We start from the raw sequence: 16,328 nt of genomic DNA on the forward strand, positions 1-16,328 counted from the left end.
TAAGTCTCTAAGTGTTCCCTAGTGACACTTGATCTGCCTCATTCACGAGAATCAGATCCAGCAATGCCCCCTTTGTCACTGGGCTCTAATGTACTGAGAAAATTCTCCTGAATACATTCAGAAGTTCTGCCTCTTACACTATTACTATCCCAGTCTGGGGAATGAGGAAGGGTTGGCTACCTCAAACCTCCGATTTTGAAATCTGGAATTCACACCACTTCCTTTCCTAGTACATTGAGTAAAAACAGATCACACAGTATTAATACTGATCACTAGTTTTACCTGGCAGCTCTCCATTAGCCACTTCACCGTCCACTTCTTTATCCCACCCACCATCTTCAACATCAGACTCTGTGTCAAGCTGCCTAAGCTGCATCACGCAATCTGTCAATACCTGAATATTGGAAAAGAACGAGAAAGGTTGTATCACCAGGATAAGACGATGGCATATGGGTGCAGATTCAAATTCCTAAATGGTGGGTTAAAAACTCACTTTTCATCCTTTGGATCAAAGTTCAGACCAATAGAAAACAAGATGCAGTCTTTCGATTTTAGAGATCCTACATGAAATGTCTTTTTATCAGTTTAAAAAAAACTTGAATTCCAATCCTTTTTGGCCAATCAAGATTTGAATAGAAAAAAGAAACCAAAACTTCTCTCTGATAATGCCAGCATTGTTAAATACTTCTGATTTATAAAAGCTACTGGAAGAAAATTCAACAAGAACTGTTATTCTCATCAAGAGGGGGAGGGGCCTGTGAGCTGGGGGGAGCATAAGTGCAGGGGGGAGGGGGCAATGGTGGCTGCAAGTGCGAGGGAGGAGGGCAGAGGGGCCCATGAGCGCAAGAGAAAAAGGGGTGATGGGGTCCGCAAGCTCGGGGGGGGGGGGGGGGGGGGGGCCAAAGGGCCAGCGAACGCGAGAGAGGGGGGAGCGATGGGGGCCGTGAGCGCGAGAGGGGGAGTGGAGGAGCCCACGAGTCCATTTATTGCAGACTTTGACACTTAGCTTTTTTGCAGGACCAACAATGCAAAACTTCACTCTCCCCAAATTCAATCTTTCCTATTAGAATCTGAAATTTTAATATTCAAGCCAGCTCATCCATTGCACTCTTCGGTGCACGAACACAATTTCTCCATTCAGTAAAAACTGAACATGACATGCAATGATACACTGAATGCATGAGAAAAGCCCAGTTATGTCTGCTGGCACATACCTCAATTTCATTATCCTTGTAAGCCAGCATTTCCTCCAGGTCTCTCTGAGCTTTCTGACAGAGTCTGATCTGCTCATTAAGCTCACTGTGTCGTTCACTCCAGCCTTCCGCCTCTTGCAGAAGCTGCAAAACCACAAAACAAACCCTCTGTAAATGACCCACAAATATTCTAGATGGGTCCTGCATTCAAATCAAGCAAAGTATATTCACCTGACTTTTGCTCTGCTTAAGCATGGTATTTTCTTCTTGCATGGACTGGAGATCCCCTAGCAATTTTTCTTCATTTGTTTTGGCATCAGAAAGGGCTTCCTGTAACTACAAGAAATACAAATCTGCATTAAGTTATGGCCCATCTCCACCTTAGATTCATTGCAAACTCATCAGCTTCCCTTCTCCTCAAAGAGTGATCTGCACCCCTTAAAGAGAAATCCACAATGGTCTTCCTCTTTAAAGATTCTAACACCCCTGCTATTTATTTCCTATCAGATGATGAGTTCCGGCTCCAGTCCAGGATTTCATCAGGCTGACATTTCAGTACTGAAGCACTGCTACATTTTCAGAGTTGACGCCCTTCAAATGAAAGGCTAAATTTGGGTCTCTTCTTCCTGTTCTGGTGGACATAAAAAAATCCGAGAGCACTTTTTAAAACTTCAATATTAGCAAATGCAGACTAACCAATCATACATCTGATTGCAGTTTCTAGGAATATGGCATGTGCAAGCTGGCTGCATTACTGAATGAGTCCATGCTGGTCTCTGTGGGGGAATCAATCTGGTCTATTTCCTTGTTTTATTCCCATAGCCCTTCATCAAGTACATGTCCCATTTTCTTTTGGAATCGTTCATTGTCTCCGTTTCCACCACCTGCATAAGCAGCGAGTTCCAAGTCATTGCCACTCACTGTGTCAATAAGTCATCCTCACATTTTCCTGCATCTCTTGCCCAAAATCTTAAATCTGTGTCTCTATTTCCTGTACAGCTTTTGTATACCTCATCTAAACAGCTGTACTCTTGTATACTTCTGCTCCAAGAAGAACGAATAGTGAACTCCAGAAGTTTTTTTATTCCTGTTTGGCGCAAGAGTGCTAAGGGAATTGTGGCCAAACCGTGGCTTACAAGGGAAATTAGAGATAGTATCAGATAAGGAAGAAGCATACAAATTGGCAAGAAAATAGGCCTGAGGATTAGAGCAGCTTAAAATTCAACAAAGGAGGACCATTGGATTGATTAAGAAGGGAAAAAGAGAGTATGACAGGAAGCTAGCGGAGAATATAAAAACTGACTAAGAGTTTCTATAGATATGTAAAGAGAACAAGATTGACAAAAATAAACGTAGGCCCCTTACAATCAGAAACAGAAGAATTTATAATGGGGAATAAAGAAATGGCTGAGGAATTAAATTTGTACTTTGCTTCAGTCTTCACAAAGGAAAATATGAATAATGTACCAGAAGTGCTGACAGAAACATGTTTTGGTGAAGAGCTGAAGGAAATCAGCATTAGTAAGAAATGGTTTTGGGGAAATTGATGGGATTGAAGGTGGATAAATCTCCAGGTCCTGATAATCTTCATCCCAGAGTTCTTAAGGAAGCGGCCCTGGAAATCATAGATCCATTGGCGGTTATTTTCCAAAATTCTTCCCACTCTGGACTGGTTCCTACAGATTGGAGGGTAATTAATGTAAGCCCACTATTCAAAAGAGGAGGTATAGAGAAAACAGGGAACTATAGACCAGTGAGCCTAATGTCAGTACTGGGGAAGTTGGTAGAGTCTATTAGAAAGGATTTCATAACTTGGCATTTGGAAGACCGTGGGATAATCAGACAAGTCCGCATGGATTTACAAAAGGGAAATCATGCTTGACAAATATAGTGGAATTTTTTTTGAGGACATAACTAGTAGAATTGACAGAGGAGAACCAGTTGATGTGGTTTATTTAAACTTTCAGGTGGCTTTCGACAAGGTCTCACATAACAGACTACAATGTAAAGTTAAAGCTCATAGGATTGCAGGTAATGTCTTGAGATGGACAGAAAGCTGGTTAGCAGAAAAGTAGTAAAAAGTTGGCATAAATGGGTCTTTTTCGGATTGGCAGTCAGTGACGAGTTCCACAGGGATCTGTGCTAGGACGGCACTGTTCACATTATATACTAATGATTTGGAAGAAGGAACTGAATGTACTATCTCCAATTTTGTAGATGATACAAAGTTGGGTGGGAGGATGAGCTGTGAAGAGGATGCAGAGATGCTTCAGTGTGATTTGGACAGGCTGAGTGTGTGGGCATGTGCATGACAGTGCAGTATAATGTGGATAAATGTGAGGTTATCCATTTTGGTAGCAATAACAGGAAGACAGATCATTACTTGAATGTGTGAAAATTGTGAGAGGTGAATACTCAATGAGACCCTGGCGTCCTCTTGCATCAGTCACTGAAAGCAAGCACGCAAGTACAGTAGGCAGTAAAGGCAGCAAATGGTATGTTGGTATTCATAACGCGAGGATTTGAGTATACATATCAGAATGTTTTTCTACAATTGTACAGGGTGTTGTTGAGGCCACATCTGGAGAATTATGCGCAGTTTTGGTGTCCTTATCTGAGGAAAGATGTTCTTGCTATAAACGGAGTACAGTGAAGATTTACCAGCTAATAGGTCTGTCATATCAGGAAAGACGAAGTTGGTTAGGATTATATTGACTGGAGTTTAGAAGAGAGAGGGGATCTCATACAAACTTATAAAATTCTAAGAGGGTTAGACAGGGTAGATAAGTCATTGAAGGTGGCAGAGCATGTTGAGACACTAGTTCATAAAGCATCTGGCATCTTGGGCTTTATCAATAGAGGCATTTGAGTACAAGAGGAAAGAGGTCATGTTGAACTCGAACAAGAAATTTTAGGTCTCATCTGGAGTTGTTTATCCAGTTCTGCTATCATACTTGAGGAAGGATGTGATGACAGTAGACAGAGTACAAAGTAGATTCAGAAGAATGATCCCAGCGATAAAGAAAACTGCAGCTATGAAGATGCAATGGAGGGATTGGGACCATTTTCCTTGGGGAAAAGAAGGTTGACAGGAATTTTGTTAGAGGTACTCAAGATCCTGAGTAACATTGTGATGATACTGTGCCTTTAAAAAATGTATTTTTTTATGTTTCTTATAAGGAGTATGTTTAAATTTCAGCTATTTAACATGGTGCCAATTTGTCTGAGCAACAGGCAGTTCAAATGTTGAGAATGACTAGTGGGGTGCCCCAGGGGTCGGTGCTGGGGCCTCAGCTATTTACCATTTATATAGATGATCTGGAGGAGGGAACCGAGTGCAGGGTGTCGAAATTTGCTGATGACACCAAGATTGGGGGAAAGGCAAATTGTGTGGAGGGTGTGGAGAGTCTGCAGAAGGATCTAGATAGGCTGGGCGAATGGGCCAGGAAATGGCAAATGGAATTTAATGTTGGCAAGTGTGAGGTGGTCCACTTGGGTAGGAAGAATGGTAGGAAGGACTATTACTTACGTGGCGAAAAACTGCAGCAGGCGACGGTGCAGAGGGACCTCGGGGTCCTTGTGCATGAGTCGCAAAAACCCAGCTTGCAGGTGCAGCAGGTGGTCAGGAAGGCGAATGGGATGCTGGCCTTCATAGCGAGGGGGATTGAATATAAAAGTAGGGAGGTCTTGCTGCAGCTGTATAGGGCATTGGTGAGGCCGCAGCTGGAGTACTGTGTGCAGTTTTGGGCGCCACACCTGCGCAAGGATATTTTGGCCCTGGAGGGAGTGCAGAGGAGGTTTACTAGGCTGATACCGGAGTTGAGGGGATTGAGCTATGAGGAGAGGCTGAATAAACTAGGCTTGTACTCGTTAGAGTTTAGAAGAATGAGGGGAGATCTCATTGAGACGTATAAGATGATGAATGGGATGGATAGGATAGAGGTGGAGAGACTCTTCCCGCTCAAAAAAGACACTAGGACTAGGGGGCACAGCCTCAAGATAAAGGGGAGGCGGTTTAGAACGGAGTTGAGGAGGAACTTCTTCACTCAAAGGGTGGTGAATCTCTGGAATTCTCTGCCCGTTGAAGTGGTGGAGGCTGCCTCGCTAAATATTTTTAAGAAGCGGGTTGATGGGTTCTTGATAAGAGAGGGGATTAAGGGTTATGGGGAGAGGGCGGGAAAGTGGAACTGAGCCACAACAGATCAGCCATGATCTTATTGAATGGCGGGGCAGGCTCGAAGGGCTAGATGGCCTACTCCTGCTCCTATTTCTTATGTTCTTATGTTCTTATGAATGCAGGATAATGAGTGATTTTAGCCAATGGTGTGTTTGTCTAAACAGAGTTGATGCATTTGTGTTTACTTAGATTTCCCCTGGGATTTCAGAGTAGGGTTTTGATGAAGTTGATTGACAAGAGACAGAGTAATGTGCTAATGAGGGGAATGGAGCTTGCACAGAATATACACAGTTTCTCTTTGGTTCTGGTAGATGTCTTCCTGTCTCTCTCTCTTTGGGGCTGTTAGACGACAGGTATCTCTATCTCTTTCCAGAAGTTTCAAAAAGCTCTAGGACTGTTAACAAGTACAAGCACAAAAAACCTATGTTGTTTGCTAACTGATTTTGAAGAGGGGTTTAAGTCTCAAGAGGAAGATTGTTTGAATTCAAACTCACGGGGACAAGTTAGCAATTAGGAACTGTATCTTGTGTTCAAATATTGTTCAATTGGTAAACATTAAGGTAATTTACTTATTACAGTTAAATTGTACTGTTAAATAAAATTTGTTTTGATAAAAGTTTCCTTGTGTGTCAACAGAATCACACCTAGAGTGAAACACTTCATCCTCACTCTAATACCAAAACAGCAAATAGATGGGATCTAGTCTAACTTCATAACATACCTTGGGGTTTCTGATCTCGTACCCTAATATGAACAAGATAAATATTCAGAAACCATCCCCAATCAAGGAAGCATGAAGAACTAGAGGACACACAAAATAACTGGCAAAATGTGAGCAAAAGAAATTTCACCCACAGGGTGGTTGGAATTTGAAACGAACTTTAAGAGTATAGCAGAGACAGATTTGATTGTAGTATTCAAAAACAAATTAGATTCCTATCTGAAAAGAATCTGCAAGGTTATGGGGATAAGGCACGGGTGTGGAACTGGGTAGAACGCTTTCCTGGGTAGCCAGTACAGACTCAATGGGCTGAATAGCTTCCTTTCTCATTGCGCAAATTTGGCCAGCATTTGTTGCCGGACCTAGTTGCCTTTATTCAAAGGACAGTTGAGAGTCAACCACATTGCTGTGGCTCTGTAGGCCAGACCAGGCAAGGATGGTAGACTTCCTTCCCTAAAGGGCATTAGTGAACTAGATGGGTTTTTTTTCCCAACAATCGACGATGGTTTCATGGTCATCAGTAGATTCTGAATTCCAGATTTTTTTTATGGAATTCAAATTTCACCATCTACCGTGGCAGAAGGAACCCTGGTCCCCAGAACATTAGCTGACTTTCTGGATTAATAATCTAGTGATAATACCACTCTGCCATCGCCTCTCCAAAGTGAGTGAGATTGTGTCCATGTGCACCCGCATGCACAATAGAGGGATGGGTTTGTGTGCACGCATGTGAAAGGATATGCATATGCGTGTGTAGGGGCACACATACACATGTTCGAGAACACAAGAGATGCGCACACGCATCTCTGAAATGAGAATCCAGCTGCCCAGTAGTACTCCCAGGTTTAAATGAATAAGCCATTAAAAATGGCAAAGGCAAGACTTGGAATTTATTGAACCACAGAACAATTATAAATGTATACATAAGGCACACAATTTCAAAATTTGCAAGATGATTTTATGTTTGTACCTATTATACAATAATCATCATTTTTCGTGTTTTAATTCTTCAATCTAATATTTCTTAGGAGTTCTATCAGTAATTTCGGGACGTCAAATGGGTTCCACGGCCAGAAAATTTTGGGAAACCCTGTTCTATACAATGGCAATACTCCACATTACACTGCTGTAACATCTATAACATTGACTGTACACATTTATTCAATTATATTTCATCAAGGTTGCCTTACCCCAGAGTGTTCTGCTGAATGAGTTGAAATAATATTTTGTAACTTTTTCACAGATTTCTGAGTATCGGCAATCTGGGTTTTAAAACAAAGAGTAAAATTAACATCAAGTCAAAAATAGATAAGAACCTGCGCACTGGGTTATGACCCTGGACAAGACTTTGAAACTTTTGGTAAGATCTGGTTCATAGAATGCCTACAGTGCAGAAGGCCATTCAGCCCTAAAGTCTGCAACAACTCTGACAGAGTATCTTACCCAGGCCCTCTTCCTCTGCCCCATCCCCATAACCCCATGTATTTTCCTCATTAATCCATCTAACCTATACATCTCTGAACACCAAGCAGCAATTTAGCACGGCCAATTCACCTAATCTGCACACCTTTGAACTGTAGGAGAAAATCGGAATGCCTGGAAGAACCCACGTAGAACAGGGAGAATGTGCAGACTCCACACAGACAGTGACCCAAGGCTGGAATCGAACCCAGGTCCCTGGCACTGTGAGGCAGCAGCGATGATCACACTGCCACTGTGCCACCAAATAGGGATCAATAATGTCTGAATTGGACAAGTCTGAAATTCAAAACATTTGCTAAGAGCTGTAGATTCCACGAGTTTTGAACAAACGAAAATAAACTTTACTTCACAAGGTCAGAAAGATAAAGCAAATTCTAATATCTATTTTGACTCTTCAGGGCTAACAGGAGGTTCAAATTAATTAACAGCTAAACTGGGGTTGACCACACCACACACCAAATTGCAAATGTGATCAAGGCAGATCAGATCTCTGATTTCTCAAAAACCCTTTCAGACATCAGTAAACACCGAGTTGACTGATCTCTTTGGAACTCATGAGGGAATCCAGTCTTTACCTTTGCAGTCTGGTTTTAGAATTCTCTACAAAAGTCACTCCAATTTGATTACCTCAATGACGGTCCACCTTGAACAGTTTCAATCTCTGCCTCGTGAGACTTCGTTCCCCTGGATTCCCAAATCTGGGCTCAAGCAACAACTCACAGCCAATTTCAGCTCCCCGGCCATATCAGTCGAAATACTACTACTCCAACAGCAAAAGTCACCAACCTTTTGCTGCCTTCTTAGTTCTTCAGAGCTTCTCCAGACTTCTGAGATCACCACGGCTTCTCCCACGCTCCCTTCAGTGCTAGCCAGAGAGCGGAACCTCTTTTTCAGCTCCTCAATCTGAACTGGAATCTCTCCCTGGGACCCTTCTGTACTGTGGCCACTTCACTTCAGGTCACATGGGCTTTTGTCACACCATTTTCCTTTCTGCAGGCGCTGGGCCTGTCCTTAGCCTGAAGAACTTAAATGTTGAATTGCGCGTGTACAGTCAGTGCACGCATGGAAACTCCAGAATGAGAATTTGGAGTTTCCAGCCCCCACTACTCTCTGACAAGACAAGTCTGGCTTTCATTACAACTGCATTTGTTTTCATGCAAAAACTCCTTGCTAAAATGTTAAAACATTTCCTGCACCACAGATTCATACGCAACTCTGCAAGCTCTCTGGTAGAGGTATAAATAGCTTCACTGCCCCATTCATTCCTTGTGGCCCTTCAAATTTATATCCAATTTTCTTTCAAAAGTTATTCTTGAAGCTACCTCCATCACCCTGTCAGAAGTTGCATTCCTGATCAAAACTAGCTATATAATTTCCCCCTCTGAACCAGAATGTGCTGGCTCCTTTGTTTAACCATTGCTTTCATTTTGTAAAAAAAAGCAGAAACTTGCTTGCTTTTGACTTCTTATGCCTCTATTCATACAGTCAAGGATCTTTTTTGGATGACCACAAATTTATGGAGGGCAGAATGATTTTGTCCCTAATTCAGTTCATCTGCTGCAGAAACCATCATTCATGCCTTCGACAACTCTAGACTGAATGTGGGAGATCAGCAAGATCTAGTTCAATGGTAACTTCTACTTACATGGTACTTCTAACGTAACAAAACATCCCAAGGTATTTCGCGAGCAGAAAGAACATAAGAACATAAGAAATAGGAGCAGGAGTAGGCCATCTAGCCCTTCGAGCCTGCCCCGCCATTCAATAAGATCATGGCTGATCTGTCATGGCTCAGTTCCACTTTCCCGCCCTCTCCCCATAACCCTTAATCCCCTTGCCTATCAAAAACCTATCAACCTGCGTCTTAAATATATTTAGCGAGGCAGCCTCCACCACTTCAACGGGCAGAGAATTCCAGAGGTTCACCACCCTTTGAGTGAAAAAGTTCCTCCTCAACTCCGTTCTAAACTATCCCCCCCTTATCTTGAGGCTGTGCCCTCTAGTCCTGCTGTCCTTTGAGAGGAAAGAGCCTCTCCACCTCTATCCTATCCATCCAATTCACCATCTTATATGTCTCAATGAGATCTCCGCTCATTCTTCTAAACTCTAACGAGTACAAGCCTAGTTTATTCAGCCTCTCCTCATAGTTCAACCCCCTCAACTCAGGTATCAGCCTAGTAAACCTCCTCTGCACTCCCTCCAAGGCCAAAATATCCTTGCGTAAGTGCAGCAACCAAAACTGCACACAGTACTCCAGCTGCGGCCTCACCAGTGCCCTGTACAGTTGCAGCAAGACCTCCCTACTTTTATATTCAATCCCCCTCGCTATGAAGGCCAGCTTCCCATTCGCCTTCCTGACCACCTGCTGCACCTGCAGGCTGGGTTTTTGCGACTCATGCACAAGGACCCCGAGGTCTCTCTGCACCGTCGCATGCTGCAGTTTTTCGCCATGTAAGGAACAGTCCTTCCTACCATTACTCCTACCAAAGTGGACAACTTCACACTTGCCACATTAAATTCCATGTGCCAGTTCCGGGCCCATTCGCCCAGCCTACCTAGATCCTTCTGCAGACTTTCCACACCCTCCGCACAATTTGCCATTCCACCAATCTTGATGTCATCAGCAAATTTCGACACCATACACTCGGTTCCCTCCTCCAGATCATCTATATAAATGGTAAATAGCTGAGGCCCCAGCACCGACCCCTGGGGCACTCCACTAGTCACCAACCGCCAATCCGAATAGCACCCATTGACCCCCACTCTCTGCCCCCTATTTGACAGCCAACCCCCTATCCACGCTAACACCCTACCCCCAACTCCATGTCCCCTGACCTTCTGCAATAACCTCTTGTGAGGTACCTTGTCAAACGCCTTCTGAAAGTCAAGACCGACCACATCCACCAGCTCTTCTCTATCCACCACCCTAGACACATCCTCATAGAACTCCAATAAATTTGTCAGACACGACTTCCCCTTAACGAAACCATGCTGCGTCTGCTCTATCAAGCAATTCCCCTCAAGATGCCTCGCTATTTCCTCCTTGATGACGGATTCTAACATTTTACCTACAACAGACGTTAAACTAACTGGCCTATAATTCCCTGCCTTTTGCCTGCCACCCTTCTTAAACAACGGCGTAACATTAGCCGTTTTCCAATCTTCCAGCACTTCCCCAGAATTCAGCGAGGTTTGGAAAACAATCACCAGGGCATCCACTATCACCTCTGCCATTTCTTTCAGAACCCTTGGATGCATTCCATCCGGTCCTGGGGACTTGTCCACAATCAGTCCCTCCAGTCTGTCGAGCACTGCCCCTCTAGTAACAATAATGTCATTCAGGCCCTCCACTCCTACCATCTTTCCATCGCTAACACCCGGCAAACTATTCACGTCCTCCTCCGTGAAGACCAAAACAAAAAAGTTATTCAAGGCCTCAGCCATTTCCCCATCCCCTACCACTAAGTCCCCCCTCTCATCCTCTAAGGGTCCAACGTTCACCTTAGTCAGCTTCTTCCTTTTTATATATTTATAAAAACTCTTACTATCCTTTTTTACATTTAGTGCTAGCCCAGCTTCATAGTTTATCCCACCCTTCTTTATCAACTTTTTCGTCATTCTTTGTTGATATTTAAACCTCTCCCAATCCTCTTCTCGCCCACTACTCTTAGCTACTCTAAACGCATCCGCTTTTAATTTAACACCTTCCTTTACCTCCTTCGTTATCCACGGCTGATTATCTCTCCTCCTACGATCCTTTTTAACCATCGGAATAAATTTCTGCTGAGCACCAAGAAAGATCTCCTTAAAGATCCTCCACTGTTCCTCAGCAGACCTACCTTCCAATGCGCTCCCCCAATCAACATTCGCCAATTCCTCTCTCACCCTATCGTACTCCCCTCTGTTCAAACAAAGGACACAGGTCCGGGAACCCACTTTCTCCTCCTCCATCTGCATCAGAAATTCCACATACAATGATCATTCTTCCCAAGAGGATCCTTCACCACAAGGTCCCTAATTCTACCTGCCTCATTACATAACACCAGATCCAAGGTAGCTCGCTCCCTCGTCGGCTCCAACACACTAGTGTGACACTAGGATGACATTGAGCCCGTTACATAGATATTAGGTCAGGCGACTAAAAGCTTGGTCAAAGAGGTAGGTCCTCAAAGAAGAGAGTAAACTAAAGGGATGGAGGGGCATGGGCAGGGAATTCCAGAGTTTGGGGCACAATCAACTGAATACACAGCCACCAATAGTACAGCGATTATAACTGGGAATTCATGAGGCCAGGATTAGATGAGCTCATACCTTGGAGGGTTAAAGGATCACATAACGGGTCACTTATTTAAAATGGAGATGAGGCAAAATTTTTCACAGAGGTAATGAAACCGCTTCCTGAAAAGGTGGTGAAAGCAGACTCTGAGCAATTTTAAAGCAGAAGTGAATGGATTCTTGGTAAGCAAGGTGGGTGTTAGGTTATTGGGAGAATGCATCATGCAGATTGGAGGTCACTATCTGATCAGTCATGACCTTATTAAATTGAGCAGCAGGTGCAAGGGGTTGAATAGTCTACTCCTGTTCTTCATTCATATATTTGTGTATTTGTAAGACACAGACAATTGAGTTTTGGTTCAGTGACTATGGGAGAACAGCTAGGAGCGCGTTGGAAAGTCAGGCCCCGAGTCCACAAAGGTAATAAGTGATTTACAGAGCTGGAAATAGGCAATCTTAACAGGGATGTACATGAGGTCAGAAGTTCTTCAAGATCAACTGACACGAAGGTTGCATACAGCTGGTCTTATTCCCAGTTTTTTTTTCCCAGGGAGAGAAATGGAGCGCAGAGTTGAGTAAGGAGCGAAAACAATGGCTTTAGATTTGCTAATATTTAACTGGAGGGAATTTTTACTTGAGTACCGGAAATTGGGTAAGCAGCCTGACAGTTTAATAACCATGGAGGACACAAAAGAAATGGTGCTGAGGCAGACTGGATGTTTTCAGCGCACTAACAATATACCTTTATTTAATGTCGTCAAGGGACAACAGCTGAGAAATAAAATGAGTTAATTGTCTATCTAATGGAGAACGCTAGAGGTAACTGTGCAAGAGCAGGAAGAACGGCCATTGCAAGTGATTCTGTGGCTACGATTAGAAGAATAGAACCAAGTGACAGCTGAGGAATATTGAAATGCATTGTTACTGTTCCATTCGCTACATAGTCAACACTAGAGTAATGAACAGATGAATCACTTTCCAAAAATATTCACTCCTTCCTTACCAGAGTCTGCTGTTTAGCTGTCTCCTTCTTCTCTTTTTCTAATGATGCCTGAAGATTTTTCACACGCGTCTCCAAATGAAGGTTCACTTGTTCAAGCTCCTTGCAAGCCTCCTTCAGGGACAGATCATTTGTGTAATTTGAATATAAAATTTCAGTTAATTATTTATATACACACTGGTACACAATATTCTCTCACCTTAATTTCTGCAGTTTCATCAGACATAGTTGATTTCATATTCTGGGCTTCATCAATGGTGGTCTTGGCTTCTTCCAGCTAAGGAGGTCAGGGATGATGAGGACAGAGAAAAAAGAGAAAGTACATTTCAAACATACTGCAGGAACAATAATTAATAATTGCCACCATGTAGCCCAAACCCATTCTAGACTAATAATTTCTAACACAGCCCTGGACAGGATACAAGTAGTTGCTGGTCAGCCTTCTCTCCTACATCCAGCTTCACATCTCTCCTCCTTCATCAAAAACTTACTCATTTTTACTTAACTGTCAATGCTTCTTTGAACATTTCTCTTATTCCTCTTATGTTTCAAGCACAGGATCTTTTTGCCCTCTTTCCACCCTCAGTTATTGAAATCAAACTCCACTGCAAATTCTCAATTTAGAACATTCCTTTCCAGAGCTTCAAGCTATGGAAGTTTGTAATTCCTCCTCAATATTCCAGTTTCTAAAAATTATGCTGGGCATCAGCTAACTGCCACTTATCTTCGCCCCCCGCCCCCAAATGCAATATTGGTGCTCTGCTCTGTGGGCTTTGGCTCTTCACTTTGATTCTTCAACATGAATGGCAACAAATCACAATTATTACGGCAGGGTTTTCTGATTACATGGTATGTATCAAAGACTTCTTGTCCCAATGAAGGGGGAAAATAATAGCTTTGGGAAGGTTTTCCTGAATCCCCTGGGTAGACAAGCGGAGAATGCTGGTGATCTGATCAAGCACTGGATCAGAACACTCCATAAACAGTCACCCAGGACAAATGTACAGCTCAGGTTATGTATGCATGAAAGACAAACTTCCAAATTCTCTCCTTGTAAATGATCCCTTCAAACATCTTGCCTTGGGAGAACAATTCGTTTTCCATTTTCCTTCCACTGTCCTCACCAAACTGTTTACCTGCATTCTAAAAATAAAGGAAGTTCTTCAGAAATTTTAGGCTTCACTGACTCTGGATAAGTAAACAAGAGGGAAGAGGTCTGCATGAGCTATGTGCAATTTGTTTTCAATGGAAGCCTCCCGATACATCAACCATAACAATTTTCCCCTTCACAAACTTCAATAATACTCAGCAGCAAATATCAGATTTGTACCTTCTTTTCATAAACGGAAATTTTCTCCAAAACCTCAGTCTTCTCCTGAATAAGCTGTTTGATTTTCTCAGATAGCTGTTTTTCAGTCACTGGGGACAAGTAAAGGTTGAAACATAGGCAATTTTAAATATTTTCAATATTATAACCAACTTAGATTGAAATAATCTATGCAGCAACATGTTACACGTTGAATCATGACACAAAGACTCTTCTACAAAACTGAAGGATCCTTCTCCATGTTGGTACAGTGGATGAAAGCATTATCCAATGCTGTACTGAGTCACAAAGACCAAGCCCAACTATTTTCAACCAATTGAGAAGTTTCAATTTCATGACATTGCTGGACAAGGAAACAGTTAAATTTTACATTCTGACCTCTGCTGGAATGTACCCATTGTAGTGCACTGTGGGTAACCATAGATGGTTCATTTGCAATACCTTACAAAAATGAATAATTGTGCACCATGATACATGTCAACTCGGACAAGATAACGGAGAGGTGTTGACGGAATCCCAGGAGCGCCAGTTAATTACAGCAACCAGGGTTGATCAATAACAGGCCAGCAGCTAAATCTTAGGGTTTATTTGGCCCAAATGACTCAGGTGCAGATTATTTTATGGAAGGGAAGACACCAAGCTATATTTTTTGGAAATAAAAAATCTTGTGCGACTCATTGGAAAAGGTCATTTTAAGATGTCCTCTGTGTATGAGGTAGATGTTGGAAACTTACTTTGGTATCTTCTGCTCTTCACCTGAAAACAAAGTAAAAGGCCATTACAACAGTGAACCACTCTGACAACAGAAACAAGGCTGTAACAAGGTACCACAGCCTTGCTCATTCAGCCACGCAAAATCTGGAGACTATACTACAGTAGAACCTCGCCTCATTGGCTGCTTTATTCTTACTCAGTTGCAAACAAACTCTACCACTGCTCCAAACACAATCCCGCAAAACACCACACATGATTTGAATCTACAGCATAAATTGCCACCAATGAGCCAAAAATACACACTTTATTGCTTAGGAGCCTGCACCTGATAACCTTTCTTTATTATCGATGCTGAAGGCGGCAATTCAAATTTATGAAAAAGTAAATCAATCTTACTTACTGAAAGGCAAGTTCTCCATAAAAAGACAACAAAAGTAACGATTCCTAGAGCAGCAGTTATCAAGATGGGCTCCCAGGGAACCCCATGGAAATCAGGACCTGGTCTCATTTCTTCAGGCAAGGAGAATACAAGCTAGGAATGAAAAGGACATTGTTGTAAGGGATTATTTACAAAAGGATTAGTCCAAATTGTCTACTTCTCTTCCCTCAGTTATAAAACACCTTTAGGTGATTTCCTACATCAAAGATGCCACATAATGATGGTACTATTAATGGTTGCTTCAACTAGAATTATAAAATTAGAATTTCAGCCCAGTACTGGAATACAAGACATAAGAATTGAGAAACCATGCTGGACTACTGCTTGGTTCAATAAGGTCAAGAGAAGCTGACAGCAGAAGCAGTTCCTGCAAGGAATGAACATAAGAACATAAGAAATAGGAGCAGAAGTAGGCCATCTAGCCCTTCGAGCCTGCCCCGCCATTCAATAAGATCATGGCTGATCTGTCGCTGCTCAGCTCCACTTTCCCGCTTTCTCCCCATAACCCTTAATCCCCTCTCTTATCAAAAACCCATCAACCCGCGTCTTAAAAATATTTAGCGAGGCAGCCTCCACCACTTCAACGGGCAGAGAATTCCAGAGATTCACCACCCTTTGAGTGAAGAAGTTCCTCCTCAACTCCGTTCTAAACCGCCCCCCTTTTATCTTGAGGCTGTGCCCCCTAGTCCTACTGTCTTTTTTGAGCGGGAAGAGTCTCTCCACCTCTACCCTATCCATCCCATTCATCATCTTATACGTCTCAATGAGATCTCCCCTCATTCTTCTAAACTCTAACGAGTACAAGCCCAGTTTATTCAGCCTCTCCTCATAGCTCAACCCCCTCAACTCCGGTATCAGCCTAGTAAACCTCCTCTGCACTCCCTCCAAGGCCAAAATATCTTTGCGCAGGTGCAGCGCCCAAAACTGCACACAGTACTCCAGCTGCGGCCTCACCAATGCCCTATACAGCTGCAGCAAGACCTCCCTACTTTTATATTCA

At 42.9% G+C, this 16,328-nt stretch overlaps 1 protein-coding gene across 2 annotated transcripts in view; it reads right to left on the minus strand.

Annotated features, from left to right (window-relative positions):
* The window catches only part of mia3 (MIA SH3 domain ER export factor 3), a 97,614-nt gene that overhangs the window by 41,523 nt on the left and 39,763 nt on the right, over positions 1-16,328 (minus strand). For both annotated transcript variants that reach the window (XM_080193058.1, XM_080193057.1), the window contains exons 7-15: positions 15,290-15,421; positions 14,910-14,931; positions 14,179-14,267; positions 13,048-13,125; positions 12,852-12,962; positions 7,282-7,353; positions 1,425-1,529; positions 1,215-1,337; positions 283-394 (exon numbers count right to left, since the gene is read on the minus strand). In XM_080193058.1, the coding sequence (XP_080049184.1) occupies positions 283-394; positions 1,215-1,337; positions 1,425-1,529; positions 7,282-7,353; positions 12,852-12,962; positions 13,048-13,125; positions 14,179-14,267; positions 14,910-14,931; positions 15,290-15,421 (844 nt within the window). The remainder of the gene's footprint in view (positions 1-282; positions 395-1,214; positions 1,338-1,424; positions 1,530-7,281; positions 7,354-12,851; positions 12,963-13,047; positions 13,126-14,178; positions 14,268-14,909; positions 14,932-15,289; positions 15,422-16,328) is intronic.

Source organism: Carcharhinus amblyrhynchos, chromosome 7 (genome assembly GCF_965287045.1).
Source record: "Carcharhinus amblyrhynchos chromosome 7, sCarAmb.v2.hapA, whole genome shotgun sequence".
In the NCBI taxonomy this organism is placed as follows: domain Eukaryota; kingdom Metazoa; phylum Chordata; class Chondrichthyes; order Carcharhiniformes; family Carcharhinidae; genus Carcharhinus; species Carcharhinus amblyrhynchos.